The following is an 18,163-nucleotide window of genomic DNA, read 5'->3' as shown; positions in this document are numbered from 1 at the left end:
ATACAAGGGTCACCGCTCACAAGTCACCTTGTCTAGGAAATGTTGCGAGGCATGGTATTACATACCTCCCAACTGTCCCAGATCCACCCACAGCTTCTTGACCATGGCAAATATAACAAGAAACACAATAAGCCTCAGCCTCATCCATGGCCCAGTTGTTACCCACCCCTCGAGCAGCGGTGTGCCCACAAAACACCAGTGGATCACCACCCATAAGCTCCCTAACCTCCCTATCTTGGAAAGAATTGTTGGGAGGTATGGGTATACGTTGCAGTCATTGGCAAGGGTTTAAGGGACATGAAACCTAAATTTTTTCCTTCATGATTCAGATAAACAATACAATAAAAATAAAAAAAAGTTTCTAATTTACATATTTTAATTAATTTGCTCGTTATACTTTGTTGAAGAGATATCTAGATAGGTAGGTAACATGCACATGCCTGAAGCACTACAAGACAGGAAATAGTGCTGTCATCTAGTGCTCTTGCTAATGTATAACATTGTTGTAAAACTGCTGCAACATAATCCTGCAGACATGAGCACTCTCCTGAGCTTACGTTATTGATTTTAAACAAAGGATAACAAGAAAACAAAGAAAACGTGATACAAGAATTAGAAAGTTGTTTAAAATTGTATGTTCTATCTGAATCATGAAAGAAAAATGTTAGATTTTATGTCCCTTTAAACTTCATATTTTTTTTTAAAAAACACAGTGCAGTAAGAACATTATCTAATTTTATAAAACAGGTTTAAATGCTTATTTGTTTATACAACTTTTTCAAATCAGTTCCTAATTGCTGATATCATTATTATGCCCGCCTAATGAATAAATGTCAGCGTTCGTCATAAGGAACTAAGGTTACAAAGCCCAGCTACTGACCAAATGAACTACGACTCCCATGTGACTTTGCTGAGACTTATTGTAGGTCTCGCGTGAGATTTATACTCGCGCCCCTGTAATATTGAGCGGAAACCCCTTAGCTCTTCCTTTTCCCTAAGATGGCCCCGAAAGCAAAGAAGGAAGGTGAGAGCTGCTTAGAAGTAACTAGTGATTATGGCTACTGTTCTGGTCATTGAGCATGTCTACCTTGGTGCTAAAGTTGCCAGACTATTAGTGTCTATTTTGGCGATAAACAATATACGGTGACGCCTGTAGGTGGATTTGTGCTGAGCTAGGCCCGTATGTTACTGCCGCGTGTGAGTAGCGTGAGCTGTAGTCAGTCACAGCTGAGTCCCCCAGTGCTTGTGTGACCCGGTGCACATGATGTTTTAAAGCGATCAAAGTATGATTACTGTGATTCCAACCATTATTACTGATGCACTGGGTTCCGGCGTGCCAGTAACTTTAAAGCTTTGGCAACACTAACTCTTTAGGAACATTTTCAATCCTCTCCGGCAGCTAATACATATAGATGGGCCTCCCTGATACTGCGTCACGTTGTTTTCATGTAGTGCAGTTCTTGTTACATCTGATGCGTGACTAAAATATTTAAGTTATCTTTCTTAGTATAAAATATAAGAGAATACATTTTTAACACATTTACTAACTGCTGTCATCTAAACCCTGTGCTACCTAGGAGGGTGTAATTGCTCTCTGTGCATAAGCAATACTGTGACAGCTAGGGGTTGGATTTTGTGTCGATCCTTTGCAAAATGTATTGTAAAGAATTTAAGCTCACTCCTTAGAATCAGTTGTATCTTTTCATTTCATACCTGTGATTGTTTTAATTATAACCTGATTATTTTTTTTATTTTTTTTTTCTGCTTAAGCTGTCCCTGCCAAGACTGAGGCAAAGTCTAAGGCCCTGAAGGCCAAGAAGGCTGTTCTAAAAGGAGTGCACAGTCATAAGAAGAAGAAAATCAGGACTACACCTACCTTTAGAAGACCTAAAACTCTGAGGTTGAGAAGACAACCCAAGTACCCCAGAAAGAGTGCTCCCACAAGGAACAAGTATGTATTTGTCCTGTTTGCTTTCTAGATATAAACAAATATTTTGATTGTTACAATCCTGTAGATTCTTCTTTTCTCTTGTTTAATTGCTGAAATCATATGAGTGTCACAATCGGGCAAGAATTTCAGGAGGCTTTGGACTCGGGCACACTAACCATGTGTGATAACTGTCACTTAAATTGCAGGCCTTCTAAGGTGTAGGGTCTATAACTTGCATGTCCCAGTCTTTTTTTTGTCTTTATGGTACCTCCTGTATTTTTGTTTTAATAAAACCTGCATGTGGTGGTCTATAATAAAAATAGTTGTACCTGCGTTTGCAGCTTCTAACTACCCCCTCTCTGGCACTTTTTTTTTTCTCTTTCTAACTGTAAGGTGCCAATGATAGTCAAAGGCCATTATAGTGATTGAGACCCAAAGGCTATGGATATGCCTATGATGTAATTTTTATTATACAGCTTGACGTTTTGTGTGCTGTCAAAAAAAAATGGTGAATTAATTTAAATCCATTTCCTTCCAATTTAAAGGGCAAAAGCAATGCCTCCATAGTGCAAGTGGTGTTCATTAAGTAAATACCACTGGTACAAGTAACATTTCTGAAGTACTTTCCTTGGTCTATCTGTTTTGATGTAGTGCAGATGATGTTTATAAGCGATCAAAGCCTGACAATCTGTGATTGCACTCTATTCGCTGATGCGCTACCAACAGCAGACATGAACCAAAGGCACATATACATATTCCAAGTTAATAGTAATTTGCCTAGCTGATTTTTAAATTCATCCCTATGTCCTTAGTTTGGCTACCCTAATCTTGAGCATTTCCTTACACTTTATTCTTTCATTGAATTGCTCCTGTTTTAGTGGTGTGAAACACTGCTGAATATTAAACATGATGTTCACATTAAAGCAGAAATAAATTTTGCATTTTCTCTGTAAAAAGTGAAATTCTGTGTACCATGATTAGAAACCAGAACTAAGCATTTACTTGGTAAACTGCTCTCAAATTCTGCCCTTTTAAAGTGAAGGTCCATTTTGATGAATTAGTGCCCATTTTTTAATAATCCTATTAAAAACAAGGGCACTTTAATTCATCAAAATTGACATTTCACTGTTTACTTCAAAAACTTACCTTTTAATCCTGAATGCCGCTCCAGCACTTCCTCTGCCCGTCGCAAGCAGTCTTCACGGGTCCAAAATGACGAATCCGGCATCCTCCAATTACAGTGTTGCATCAGGCCAAGATTCCCCGGGGGGGAAGCTGTGATTGGAGGAAGCCTGATTCGTCATTTCTGACATCTGCAGAGGCTTCCGACGGCTGGGGGAATCGCTGGCCCAGCATTCAGGATTAAAAGGTAAGTTTTTGAAGAAAACAGTGAAATGTCAATTTTGATGAATTTAAGTGCCCTTGTTTTTAATAGGTTTATTAAAAACCGGGCACTAATTCATCAAAATGGACCTTCACTTTAATGATACAGGTTCAGATCCATTTATCCAACCTGCTTGGGACTTTAAAAGGTTTTTATTTCCGAATATTTGTATATTTAACTGTAAAATCAGACAGCTTGGAGATGGGATGAGACCAAGTGTAACCAATCTTGTATCATTAAAGGGATAGCAAACCCAAATGTTTTTCTTTCATGATTCGGATATAGCATGCAACTTTCTAATTTACTCCCATTATACATTTTTCTTCTCTTGCTATCTTTATTTAAAAGGCAGGAATGAAAGCTTTGGAGCAGACGTATTTTTTTTTTTTGTTCAATACCCTGGATAAGGCTTGCTGATTGGTGTCTGCATTTAGCCATCCAATCAGCAAGCGCAACCCAGGTTCTCAACCTAAAATGGTCCGGCTCCAAAGCTTTTATTCCTGCTTTTTAAAAAAAAAAAAAATTTGAAATCTGCTTAAAATTGCATGCTCTATCCGAATTATGAAAGATACATTTTGGGTTTAGTATTCCTTTTTAGGCAGTATTTAACTGTCGTCATTATACAGCTTTTACATGCAATACAAAGGTAGTTTTATATGGTTAGTACTTTTGTATACATAGCGCACCAACAAAAGTGCTGTATTGTAATCAGAAAGGTAGCAATTGTTTGTATAAACTAGAATACAAGACAAAACTGAAGACGCAGGGAAAATTGTGACTAGTGATGAGAAAAACGGATGGTTTTTGAAATTTTCAAATTCTGTATTTGGGGATTTGTAACTATTTTTAGTGGGGCCTTCCTTTTTAGTTTGCGCACTGTAGGTGATGCCACACACGCATGTGCATTTTATATGGTTAAATATAGACATTCCTTTTTTTTTTTTTTTTTTAAACTTTTTAGATGTCAATGCATAAGTATATCATGTAGATTTATGCCTATATATTGCTTTAATGTACACAGTATAAATACATTTAAAAAAAAAAAAAAATGTGGCTTGGAAATGAATACTTGGCACAAAACACTGGAATATATATGGGGCGCAGTTGTATAGATTACTGTCATACATCTAAATACTATTAAATGTGCCATATCTTACTAGGCATAAGGTATACATGTAGTACATAATCTCTTTACAAGAGCTTTGCAATGAGCATTCTATTTGGATCCCAGGGTACACAAATACAGGCGCTAGGCCCATTTACGGCACCAGGGTTTCCTAAGAATTACCAGAACTTTATAGGCATCTGTTTTATAGAGTATAATGTAACTGTTTTAGACCTCCTCTGTTAACTTGTCCTATAGCCCCTCAATTGTTAATCAGAAATTGTGCTCTATGTAAAATGTAGCTCTTTAGAATTGCTCACTAGTATGATTTTTTTTTTTTTTTTTGTTTTTTTTTTTTTTTTGTTTAGGCTTGACCATTATGCCATCATTAAATTTCCCTTGACCACTGAGTCAGCCATGAAGAAGATTGAGGACAACAATACATTAGTTTTTATTGTTGATGTCAAGGCCAACAAGCACCAAATCAAACAGGCTGTGAAGAAACTGTATGACATAGATGTCGCTAAAGTGAACACACTTATTAGGTAAGGAATATTTTGTAAAATATACTTGGATACATGAAACACAAATTCTTTCATGTTTCAGAGCATACAGTTTTAAACAACTTTCCAATTTACTTCTGTTATTAATTTGCTATTGTTGAAGAAGCAGCAATGCACTGGGAGCTAGCTGAACACATCTAGTGAGCCAATGACAAGAAGGCATATGTGCAGATAGATCTGTCCTTTGAAAAGCACAACTAGCATTACTAAGAGCAAAGCAAATTAGATAATGGACGTTAATTGGAAAGTTGATTAATATTGTATGCTATTTGAATCCTGAAACTTTAATTTTGACTTTACTGTCCTTTTTTTAGAGTTTGATAGATTGCTTTTGCACATGATGGAAAACTAGTTTTGTCTGATTATTTTGATGTTTTCAAAGGAACCACTGATGCAAGCAAAGTTGATATTGTGATGTTGTATTATATGAGATTGCAGCTCTAACCAGAACTTTAACTCTTTATAGGCCTGATGGTGAGAAGAAGGCATACGTCCGTCTTGCTCCAGATTACGATGCATTGGATGTGGCTAACAAGGTAGATTTTCTATTTGCATTAATAGTTTTCAGATGTATTGTAAGGCATTGGCTTTTGTGTGTGATGCTCAAACTGTGCAAATGATGTAATAGCATATTGTCTGACTAGAATGATGTGTTCAAAGGAACCACTGATGCACACTAGTAATGCCTGGGGATTACCTTTACATGTAGAATATCATTTTGCCACTGTCTAGTATCTTAAGTTGTTTGTTTTTTTGTTTCATTGCAGATTGGCATCATCTAAACCTACTGTGGGAAGATCTGTACAGAAATAAAATAAATGAAAACTTCTTTTTCTGTCCTTGTGTAGGTGTTATTTTTTTTGCACTCTTCTACAGGATCAGATTATTTGTGACGCCACATAACTGTTATAAGCGCTAAAATGCATGAATTGTGTGCACACATAGCTTAATGGGGCATAAACATCTATGTTTAGCTTTGTGTGGATATGTTAAAAACACTGCCACGTAGTGCTTAAAGACATGCACTCACTGAGCCTACCCTGGTATGCTTTTCATCGCAGGTTACCAAGAAAACGGTGATATAATTTAAAACAAATGTAATGCTAAGAACTCAGGAAAGAGTGAGCATGAAGTGACCTAAACAGTTTTACCAGAAAACAAACAAAACAGTTTATAAACTAATACTGCTGAAATGTAATGATCAACATGGCCACTGGAACTAAGGTCTTGTTTATGGTAGTATTACCTATCCCTATTAATGCAGATATTAAAGGGACAGTCATTTCAAAATTAAACGTTCATGATTCGGATAGAGCATACACTTTTAAAGGGACAGTCTAGTCCAGAATTTGTATTCTCTAAAAAGATAGGTAATCCATTGTTACCCTTTCCCCAGTTTAGCATAACCAACACTGTTACATTAATATACTTTTTACCTCTGATTACCTTGTTTTTAAGCCTCTGCAGACTGGACCTTTTATTTCAGTTTTTGACAGACTTGCATTTTAGCCAATCAGTTCCCTCTCATAACTCCATGGACGTGAGCACAATGTGTTCTTTGGTACTCATGAAACGAACGCCCTCTAGCTGTGAAAAACTGTCAAATGCATTGAGAATGAGGCAGCCTTCAAGGGCTTAGAAATTAGCATATGAGCATACCTAGGTTTAGCTTTCAACTAAGAATGTCAAGAGAACAAAGCAAATTTGATGATAAAAGTAAATTGGAAAGTTGTTTAAAATTACATGCCCTATCTTAAAGTGCCATAAAACATGTTGAGATCTGGGCATAACCTTAAAAAGTAGTAATAGTTTGCATAAAAGTTTAAAAATTGCTGGCAAGTATATACAAAGGATACCAAGAGTGAAGTAATTTGGAAAGTTGTTTAAAATTATGATCTATTTGAGGCTTGAAAGAAAAATGCTGTCATGTCCCTTTAAAAGGCTGGTATCAGAATTAACAGAAAAAGGAGACAAAAAACAGTTCAAAACATTTTGTGAAGCAACTCCCATCCCAATCATTCTAACCAGCCCTCCTTCTGTTATAAAACTGAGACCCCCCCTATACAAATGGAAACTTAAAGTGCACTATAAAGCATTTTGCTCTGTAAACAGACTGGCTTCTGTTACTTTAGATCAGTGTTTTTCAACCAGTGTGCTGTGGCAGACTGACAACAGTGCGGGGGTGTCCCTCTTTCAAATTTTGAAATATTGGTAGGTATGTGACAGGCTCATCAGGCATCATTTACAACCATGACATTCATTCACAGACGATCATTATGATTGTGAATGAATGTCATGTATAGTTTGTAGGAGGCATGGCATGACAGTACAGTGTGTATGTATATATCCTGTATTAGGCTACAATGTGTGATTTTGGGATGGTGGTGTGCCACAGGATTTTTTAATGTAAAAGTGTGCCACGGCAAAAAAAGATTGCAAATCACTGCTTTAGATAATGTATAAAAGTTGAGATTGTTCTACATATTATATAGTTTAGCCCTAAAGTCACTTATTTTTTTCTATAGATGTGCATTTGGTATCAGACAGAGGTAGAAACTAAGTAATTGTTTTTGTTAAACATTGCACTTGCAAACACTTGCAAAAGCTGATTAATACAAATGCTTATCAGGATATATACTTAGAAATAAGTAAATACTTCTACCCGTGGACAAACCGTTGTACAATTTAACACTAGTAGCAAGTAAGCATAAAATGAATAAAAATATGTGCCTCTAGAAACTTTAAGATGTGTGCCCTTTTGTATAAAAATCTATAAATGACAGAATTAAATATTATCCCTCTTAAGGTGATCTTCAGTTAGTAGTGATATCCATAACAGCATAATGTTTATAAAACCCAAATCATTACAAACAATGGACTGAAGGTTACTGACAGATTTAACCCCTTAATGACCGAGGACGTGCAGGGTACGTCCTCTAAAAAAAAAAAAATACCCTTAACGACCAAGGACGTACCCTGCACGTCGTCGGTGTGGAAAGCAGCTGGAAGCGATCCTGCTCGCTTCCAGCTGCTTTCCGGTTATTGCAGTGATGCCTCTATCGAGGCATCCTGCAATAACCTTTAGTAGCCATCCGATGCAGAGAGGGCCACTCTGTGGCCCTCTCTGCACCGGATATCTATGGCTTCCATCGTTGGTGGGTGGGAGGCGGGTGGCGGCCATCGATGGCCCAGATGATGTGGAGGGGGGCGGGGATGCCCGGACGCGCGCACGGGGAGGGAACCGCTACGCTACAGAAAACAATGTAAGTAAAAATTAAAAAAAAGGTCATCGGTCAACAGTGAATGTTGGGTGCTCTGTGGAGGGAGGGAAGCTACACTACAGAAAAAAACGGGTGGAAAAAAAAATAAAACCATTTTTTTTCTCCAAACTGGGTACTGGCAGACAGCTGCCAGTACCCAAGATGGCCCCCAGTAAGGCAGAGGGGGAGGGTTAGAGAGCTGTTGGGGGGGATCAGGGAGGTTGGGGGCTATGGGTAGAATCTACAAAGCAGCATATGTAAATATGCCCGAAAAGAAAAAAAATACCTTTTTATTTTAGTACTGGCAGACTTTCTGCCAGTACTTAAGATGGCGGGGACAATTGTGGGGTGGGGGAGGGAAGGAAGCTGTTTGGGAGGGATCAGGAGGTGTGATGTGTCAGGTGGGAGGCTGATCTCTACTCTAAAGCTAAAATTAACCCTGCAAGCTCCCTGCAAACTACCTAATTAACCCCTTCACTGCTAGCCATAATACATGTGTGATGCGCAGCAGCATTTAGCGGCCGCCTAATTACCATAAAGCAACGCCAAAGTCATATATGTCTGCTATTTCTGAACAAAGGGGATCCCAGAGAAGCATTTACAACCATTTGTGCCATAATTGCACAAGCTGTTTGTAAATAATTTCAGTGAGAAACCTAAAATTGTGAAAAAATTAAAGTTTTTTTTTTATTTGATCGCATACGCCGGTGAAATGGTGGCATGAAATATACCAAAATGGGCCTAGATCAATACTTGGGGTTCTCTACTACACTAAAGCTAAAATTAACCCTAAAAGCTCCCTACATGCTCCCTAATTAACCCCTTCACTGCTGGGCATAATACACGTGTGATGCGCAGTGGCATTTAGCAGTCTTCTAATTACCAAAAAGCAAAGCCAAAGCCATATATCTGCTATTTATGAACAAAGGGGATCCAAGAGAAGCATTTACAACCATTTATTTCATAATTGCATAAGTTGTTTGTAAATAATTTCAGTGAGAAACCTTAAGTTTGTGAGAAAGTGAACAATTTTTTTTATTTGATCGCATTTGGCGGTGAAATGGTGGCATGAAATATACTAAAATGGGCCTAGATCAATACTTTGGGATGTCTTCTAAAAAAAAATATACACATGTCAATGGATATTCAGGGATTCCTGAAAGATATCAGTGTCCCAACGTAACTAGCGCTAATTTTGACAAAAAAGTGGTTTGGAAATAGCAAAGTGCTACTTGTATTTATGGCCCTATAACTTGCAAAAAAAGCAAAGAACATGTTAACATTGGGTATTTCTAAACTCAGGACAAAATTTAGAAACTATTTAGCATGGGTGTTTTTTGGTGGTTGTAGATGTGTAACAGATTTTGGGGTTCAAAGTTAGAAAAGGTGTGTTTTTTCCTCATATTTTATAATTTTTTTTTATAGTAAATTATAAGATATGATGAAAATAATGGTATCTTTAGAAAGTCTATTTAATGGTGAGAAAAACGGTATATAATATGTGTGGGTAGAGTAAATGAGTAAGAGGAAAATTACAGCTAAACACAAACACAGCAAAAATGTAAAAATAGCCTTGGTCCCAAACGGACAGAAAATGGAAAAGTGCTGTGGTCATTAAGGGGTTAACAAAGCTGTCCTTGAATGTGGTAAAAGCCTCCCTCGGATCTATTTCTCCTAGGCTGTATATTCATTCCCCAATGTATATTACAAAGATCTTTCCTGCGCTACTTTGGTATCTGGTGTGACCTATGTGCTGAGACAAATCCACTCCACAATCACGTCTCCTATGGGAGCATTGGATTCAAGGGATATCCTCTGTGGACTACTTTGAATTGGCTATGTTTGATTTTGTGAAAAATCTTCAACTTTGTATCAACAAGTATTTAGTAGCAACTCTGTTTCCCTCCTTAGAATCAATCCATTTGATATCCTCCCCCCCATCTAAACATCTGCATTTCGGCTACATGCTAAACCTTTATCATGATTTTAATAGCAAAAATCAATCCTAAGCAGGTGGGACCCCCCACACACTATTCAATAACAATCCAGCAATATCCTTTTTAGCTAATTGATTCCTGTATTAGCTAAAAAGTATGTAAACTACTTTGCTCTTGAACATTGCTAACCACATTAGAGGATAGTTAAAAAAAAAAAAAAAAAAAGTGATAAGGACCCTGTTTTTGTTAGCTCAGCTTGTTCACAACTTACTAGAAGACATAGAAGAGGAAAAGGGGGGAGAAGAATATTGAGGGAAGGACATATTTAAATAACCATGTTTGACCCTTACTAAATTATCTGGGCGAGATTACATATGTGGAGTAAGTTTCAACGCAACTATTGAAACCCACATCACCCCTAAGTTCACCTTGCACATCGGGTGAATCACATAAACAGCGTCGGCAAATACTATACTGCTGTAAATTGAACGAACTGGCGAGGTTTAGAAATGTGCACAACTACACATTTCTTGCGTTACCAGTGACTTATGCCAGTATAACATCTTGCGGCGCGTAAGTTAAAACAATAAAGAGTTGTAATCAGATGTAAAAATCTAGTCCGGCTAAAAAATTTTTTTTAACCGACACTTCAAAACCCCTAATCTGCCCTCCCCTGGCAACTACTAAGTTATTAACCCATTCCCCCACAATGCAAACCACTATAATAAACCTGTTAACCCCTAAACCAACAATGCAAATGACTATATGAACCTATTAACCTCTAAACTGCAATCCCCCAACGCGAACACCTAATTAACCCCTAAACCGCCATCCCCACAACGCAAAGTATTAACCTAATAACCCAAATTAAAATACACTTGCATAAAATAAAAAAATACTACATTAAAAATTAATAATAAAAAAAAAAATAAAAAAAACCCCTAACATTACCCAAAATAAAAAAAAACTAACATTACAGAACATAACAAACGAAATTATCCAAAATAAAAAGATATTCCTAATCTAATACCCTTTAAAAAAAACACCCCAAAATAAAAAACACCCCTTATCTAACAATAAATTACCAATAGCCCTTAAAAGGGCCTTTTGTAAAAATACAAAGTACCCCCTAAAATAAAACAAAAAACCTAACAAAAAAAAAACAAATCTACCCATTGCCCTTAAAAGGGCATTCAGCTCTTTTTCAGCCCATAAAAAAGCCCTAATTTAAAAAATAAACCTAACATCAAATATGTATTCACCATTGCTGAAGTCCAGCGATCCATCTTCCCGGCGGCGAAAGGTCTTCGTCCATCTTCTAGGCGGAGCAGTTGGCGGCGGTCATCTGCGACGTGGAGGTCCACTTCATGTGATCGTCCCCCGCACACTGAAGATTGAATGCAAGGTGCTCATTTTCTATTGAGTTACCCTAGCATTCCTATTGGCTGAAAAATTCAAATCAGCCAATAGGATGAGTTACTTCCTATTGGCTGATCAAATCAGGAATAGAAATGCAAGGGTACCCCTTAAATATTAGGTTAATAGTTTGCGATGTTGGGAGATGGCGGTTTAAGGGTTAATATGTTTAATAGGAAGTTTGCGGTGTGGGGGGGTTGGCGGATTAGGGGATAATACGTTTACCTAATAAACATATTAACCCCTAAACCAACATCCCCCCCACATAGCAAACTACCTAGTAGTTTGCGATGTGGGGGGTTGGCAGATTAGGGGTTAATACTTTTATTAGTTATTGCGATGTGGGGGGATGGCAGTTTACAGGTTGATATTACGTATGCGTTAGATGTTTGTTAAGACTCCCAGGGAGTTAAAGGGCCACTGTAAGTAAATATTTTCTATGCCTGTTACTAACTAACTACCCCAAATACGCTTTTTATCAATAGCATTTCATTAACATATCTCTACCGTGTATCAGAAATCTTGTCTGCAAATTTAATGGTTTTCCAAACCCACTCCGTGGGTATCCTTTGCTCTGTACCAATCCGTTTACAATACCTAGGTTTCAAAATGGCGCTTTAAACACAAAGTTATTGGTTTAAGTATTTTGAACATGCAGTACTGAAAATAGTGGGCAGGATAACGTGACATCATCGGCGAATAAAAGATATAACTTTTAGAACGTTATGAAACTTCGTTTTGGAGAAAATATAGGTCAGTAGGTTTTAATTAATGTTTATTAACTTTAATATGTTAGTTGTTTAGCTTAAAAATTATAACAGAAAGTAATCCTTTAAGGTACTTTCTTTTTAAAGACACGAGTCCACGGATTTCATCCTTGTGGGATTACGCCTCCTGGTCAGCAGGAGGAGACAAAGAGCACCACAGCAGAGCTGTATATATATATATATATATATATATATATATATATATATATATATATATATATATATATATATATATATATATATATATATATATATATATATAGCTCCTCCCTCCCACCCCAGTCATTCTCTTTGCCTGCGTTAGTGATAGGAGATGGCAAAGTGAGGTGTTAGAAAAGATTCTTCAATCAAGAGTTTATTATTTTTAAAGTAGAGCCAGAGAGTGCTACTTTGTTCCAGGGTGTAGCCTAGACCAGATCAGTCTCTACAGTAGAGCTTTTTGGTGGCTTTAAAGCAATAGGAACTGGTGGGACATAATTCTCACTGCGCCTCCTATACTCTGTTGCTGCCCTGATACAGATAGCCTAAGCACTGTTTTCTCAGGCTGATCTCTTTCCACAGGGCTATGAGAGGGAGAGGACCTCTTACACCTCCTGGGCTGGCCTGCTGTCGGTCAGCATCTGAGGTAAGTGCTAGCTTTATTCTGGGGAGAACTCTCAGAAGAAAATGGGCACTAAAATTTCTGTGGCATATTTACTTATGCTGGGACACTATTCCCTCTGGTATAGAGGGTGTATTTAGACAGCCATAAGTACAGGCACAAGGCTGGGAGAAGACTGAAAGTTTATGTGTACGTGTTTTTTTGGCACAATTTTTCAGGATGGTGGTTGCGGTTCATTTTTTTTCATTATGCTCTGTTGTTGGGTTCTATGTTACGCCCTTGATGGGCGGGGTTATGTTCTGCGCGCTTTTTTCTCATGGCGCAGTCTTCAGCTTACAGAGAGGACTTCATATACGTGGCTCTGCTACCGCATGGCTTTCTGTTAGTTTAGACAGGCGGTTGCAGAGTTTGTTGTGTACTTGTGTTCCGGTTTGTTCTGCAATATCATCCGGTCTGACTGCGATCTGTGGGGCAGGTAGGCACCTCAGCAGAGTTGCTGAGGTGTATGGGTGTCTTAGTGCATCAGTTTTTAGTATTTTTCTACTGCTGAATTTCGTTTTTTAACTGCAGTAAAAAAGAGGAAAAAAGATGACTGTGTGAAATTTAAAGTCTTTTATCAGAATTTTAAATATCTTTGAGCATATTCTTGCTCTTCAGTATTACCTAAATTGTTTTTATTGTTCATTACTGTAGCAGTAACGCTATTATATTATATATATATATATATATATATATATATATTTCTCTTTTTCATGTGATTTGAGATGGACATAGGAGCTGTGCAATCTGGTACTTGCTTTATGTGTTTGAATACTAGTGTTGAACCACCAATTCCTTTTTGTCCCTCATGTGTTGAGAGGGCTTTGAGTTATAGGGAAAAGATGTTTCATGATCAAACCTTTTCTAAGGCAGGTGCTTCACAGGAGTCTCAGGATGAGACTCAGAGCATGCTGCAGCTTTCTCCCCAAATGTCCCAAGAATTAACGCCCGCTCAAGCAGTGCCCTGTACTTTAACCCCTGCTCCAATTTTATCTGGGGTTTCCTTAAAGGACATAGCAGCAATGATGTCTTCTATGATTTCTGATGCATTATCTGCCTTTCCCATGTTACAAGGCAAGATTAAACAAAGGGATACCAATGCCGGACAGATAGCTCAGCATGCTAAGGCACTGTGTCTGAGCTCTGTAGCAACCCAAGGGTTGCAGGTTCGATCCCAGACAAGGTCCAATCAGCCTTTCATCCTTCTGAGGTTGATAAAATGAACAGCGCCTTGAGACCCTTACGGGTGATTAGCCGCGCTTTATGCAATGGTAGCATTTTCAGAGGTACCCTCCTAGGGAACTGAGTTGGAGGGTATGGAGGTGTTGTCAGAAGGTGAGATTTCTGACTCTGAGAGCTCTATACCTTTAACTGATTCCGAGGTGATATCTTTCAGATTTAAATTAGAACACCTCCGTCTGTTACTCAGGGAGGTTCTGGCAACTATAGATAATTGTGTCTCTTCAGTAGTTGTTGCTCCTGAGAAGTTGTGTAAATTGGACAGATCTTTTGAAGTTCCTTCTTTCTCAGATGTCTTTCCAGTTCCTAAAAAAACTTCAGAGATTATTTCTAAGGAATGGGAAAAAAACAGGCATTCCTTTTTCTCCGTCTCCTGTTTTTTTTCTTTCTTCAAAAGCTTTATAAAAATATCAGTAATTGTACAATATGAATAATAAAGCAAAACAGAACATCAAATTGAAACAATATACATTGCCTTATAACAGAACATATTACAGATATATGTTAATCAGTTCTACTGTAAACTCATAATCCTGCTTATGGAACCTCAACCCATGTCCCCACTTCATGGTCCACTGTTGGGGCCGTCATCCTGTCTACTTAAGCTTAAGATTGGGGTTGGTATATTTATAGCTCTATAAAAGTAGTAAGCAAGAATTCGCTTATTTTAAGTCTATACCCTCTTTTGGATCCCCATAATTACCCGGGCCAATATAATTGTGAGATTATGCATTCCCTGAACATTCGTCTGATCTGTGTATTTCTGTATGACCAGAGTGAGGGACCGGGGGGGGAGGGGGGTCATGGGGGTGTGAGGACTGCTTCTATAATGTGTGTTAATGCTACTGAGTTGGATTCCAGATGTGAAGCATCGTTTCATGTATCTCTACCGTACCGCTTCTGATGTAATAATACCACTCTAGCTGTAATATTGTATATACTTGTCTTACCCAATCCTGTAGGGTGGGGATTGTGGTGGTCTTCCAGTGTCGGGGGATTAATATATTTGCGCCACTCAGCATTGTTAAGAGTAGCTTTCGCTTCGCCGTGAGTTTAAACTGTGGTAGGCCTGTGAAAAGAAGTATCTTGGGGTCTCGAGGGACAATAACTTCTAATGTTTTGCAAATGTGTGTTACAATGTCTGAACAAAATTGTTGAAGTTTGGGGCACTCCCACCAGACGTTCAGGATAGTGCACTCCGCTGCACAACCCCTCCAGCATCTGCCCGAGGAGGATGGGTATAACATTTTTAATCTGCTCGGGGTGAGATACCACCTGGTTAGGAATTTGAGATTAGTCTCCTGAACCTGCGCCGATATGGAAGCGTTTTTGTCATTAATGAATATACTCTTCCAGGTTTTTGAGGTTAATTCTATTCCCAGTTCCCTCCCCCAGGCCTTTGTATAAGTCGGGAGGTGATCTGTGTCACTCAGTTGGAGTTTCCTTTATAGAATAGAGATTAAGTGCGAGCAGGGACGCCCATCAATGCAGAGTTTTTCAAAGTCAGTCAACTGTCGTAGCAGTGAATTCTTGTCTTTGTGTGACGAGATAAAGTGTGTTATCTGTGCGTGCGTCAGCCAGTTTAATTGTGCTTCTGTATCCGCCATTTCCTCCCACTTTTTTATTTTATGAAGTTGTGTTAAGTGTGATATTGTGTTCTGCGCGATCGGCTGACCTAAGGGTGTGTACCTTCTTGTCAGACCTAAGGGGAGGGCCGGATTGTACATGTATGGTGTCATGGGGAGGATATGTGCGTGGAAGTATGAATGATTTTATCCCACACCACAAACAATTCCCTAAGAAGGGGGTACCTTTCAATGATTAACGGCCGGTCCTTTTTTAGCGTCCATGCCATGTACCCAGGTTTATTGGTGTGTAGGACAGCCCTGTCCACTTGTATCTAATGTTTTGTGATATCGTTTGTGCTCCATTCTACAAGTCTTTGCAGCATTATGGCACGTCTGTATGTCTGAATATTTGGGACACCCAATCCCCTCTCCTCCTTTGACAGGTACATGGTTTGTTTGTTAATTCTTGGTTTTACACCGTTCCAGATATACGTCTCTAAGGCATTCTGGAGTTTAGTGGTGTAATCTACCGGCAGTGGAATAGGCAGCGTTTGTAGAACGTAGAGTATCCTGGGAAGGACATTCATCTTTATAACACTAATTCTGCCCAGCCATGACAATTTTTTATTTTTCCAATTGGATAGATCACTAATTATCGACCTCTCTAGCTGTTTGTAATTGGCCTCGAACAATACATCCGGGTCCGCTGACAATTGCACACCCAAATATTTCATTTTAGTTGACTGCCTTCTTAATGGGCAAAGTGACATTAACTGGGACATTTTATCTTCTGTTAAAGTTATGTTTAAGATTTAGTAACATTCAGTTGGAAATTTGAGTCAACTCCATAATCCTGAATTATCTCCAGGGCCCGCGGGAGTGATTTTTCAGAATTTGTGAGCGTTAATAGGATGTCATCCCCGTACATGGCTAACTTATGTTCTGTGTTGTCAAGTGTAATTCCCAAAACCCGTGGATCTGCGCATATCTTAAGGGCCAGTATTTCTATGGATAGCGCAAATAAGATTGGCGAAAGAGGGCACCCCTGCCTAGTACCGTTCATGATTCTGAAACTCTCGGACAGGAGGCCATTAACTTTAATCTTGGCTGACGGGGCTGTATAGAGGGAGAATATCATCTCCACAAAAAGTCTACTAAAGCCCATTTTCAACAGGGTGGTCCGCAAGAAAGACCATTTCACCCTGTCGAAGGCCTTTTCTGCGTCCGTGGATGTCAATTACATTGGTATTTCCTTATGATTTGCATATAAGATTAACTGCATCACTTTTAGGGTGTTGTCCCTCGCCTCTCTGCCCGGGACAAAACCCACCTGATCTGAGTTAATTAGCCCTGGAAGGACTCTATCCATGTGGCCAGTATCTTTGCGTATATTTTAATATCAGAGTTGAGCAGGGAGATTGGGCGAAAATTCTCAGGCCTGCCTGGGACTTTACCCGGTTTTGGGAGGACTGTAATGTGTGCTTCCAATAGGTTTTGTGAGAACCCTCCATCCCTCTGGAGCGTGTTGTATGTATCTGCCAGGTGTGGAATCAGTATCTGTGCAAATTTTTTGTAGTAAGCTATCCCAAACCCGTCCGGCCCGGGGCTTTTTCCCGTAGGTGTGTCTTTTATCGCTTTTAGGATTTCGGAAGGTGTTATGTGTGCTTCTAACTGTTTAGCCTCCTCTGCACTAATCTGTGGGATTTCTTTATCACCTATATAGGCTTCCAACTCAGGATCTATGTCTCCGCTATGTGTGACCGTGTCTGGTGGTGGAGCGTTCGTTTTTAAGTTGTATAATGTGGAGTAATATTGTCTCAGTGTTTCTGCAATACCCCTACTATCCTCATGTTTTTTCCCTTGCTTGTCTGTGATACCTGTTATATAGGCCCTATATTGTTTTCGTTTAACAGCTTTTGCAAGTAGTGCACCAGGCTTATTACCATATTAAAGTAATGCTGTTTTAAATGGAGTGCTCTTGTTTGCGCTTCCTTAATTTGTAGTTTCTGAAGTTCTACCCTTACCCCTGTCAAGGAGTTATATATGTCTGTAGATGTTGTGTCTTTCTTATGCTCCCCCTCTCAGTAAGCAATTTGTGCTTTTAATGAGTTGTAGTACTGTCTAGTCTGTTTGCACTGTTGTACCTTAATTTTGATCAATACCCCTCTTATAACCGCTTTGTGAGCCTCCCATATTAGGGAGGGCTTGATTTGGTCAGTTTTATTTAATCTAAAGTATTCCTCTAGTTCTTTTGTTATCTCTAATGTAGCTAGTGGGTTATTTAAGAAGGTCTCATCTAGGCGCCAGATGAACGGGATGATTGGTTTCTCCTGCCAGTCAAAGTCGCACACCAC

General features: G+C 38.7%; 1 protein-coding gene and 4 non-coding genes across 5 annotated transcripts; all 5 read left to right on the top strand.

Annotated features, from left to right (window-relative positions):
* Positions 1–887: 887 nt before the first annotated feature.
* On the top strand, positions 888–5,817 carry RPL23A (ribosomal protein L23a). The gene is made up of 5 exons (XM_053706190.1): positions 888–1,024; positions 1,771–1,951; positions 4,788–4,964; positions 5,449–5,518; positions 5,750–5,817. The coding sequence occupies exons 1-5, from the start codon at positions 1,000–1,002 to the stop codon at positions 5,762–5,764; spliced, it is 468 nt and encodes a 155-aa protein (XP_053562165.1). The 5' UTR covers positions 888–999; the 3' UTR covers positions 5,765–5,817.
* LOC128654763 (small nucleolar RNA Z17) lies at positions 1,255–1,323 on the top strand. The gene has a single exon (XR_008401492.1). It is a non-coding gene; the product is annotated as a small nucleolar RNA Z17 (small nucleolar RNA).
* LOC128654762 (small nucleolar RNA Z17) lies at positions 2,580–2,648 on the top strand. The gene has a single exon (XR_008401491.1). It is a non-coding gene; the product is annotated as a small nucleolar RNA Z17 (small nucleolar RNA).
* LOC128655180 (small nucleolar RNA SNORD42) lies at positions 5,314–5,379 on the top strand. Its single transcript, XR_008401719.1, has one exon. It is a non-coding gene; the product is annotated as a small nucleolar RNA SNORD42 (small nucleolar RNA).
* LOC128655181 (small nucleolar RNA SNORD42) lies at positions 5,593–5,657 on the top strand. Its single transcript, XR_008401720.1, has one exon. It is a non-coding gene; the product is annotated as a small nucleolar RNA SNORD42 (small nucleolar RNA).
* Positions 5,818–18,163: the final 12,346 nt, after the last annotated feature.

The sequence above is a fragment of the Bombina bombina genome, chromosome 3 (assembly GCF_027579735.1).
Source record: "Bombina bombina isolate aBomBom1 chromosome 3, aBomBom1.pri, whole genome shotgun sequence".
Lineage (NCBI taxonomy): Eukaryota > Metazoa > Chordata > Amphibia > Anura > Bombinatoridae > Bombina > Bombina bombina.
The sequence above is the reverse complement of the archived record's forward strand: the minus strand, read 5'-3'. Positions and strand labels throughout refer to the sequence as shown.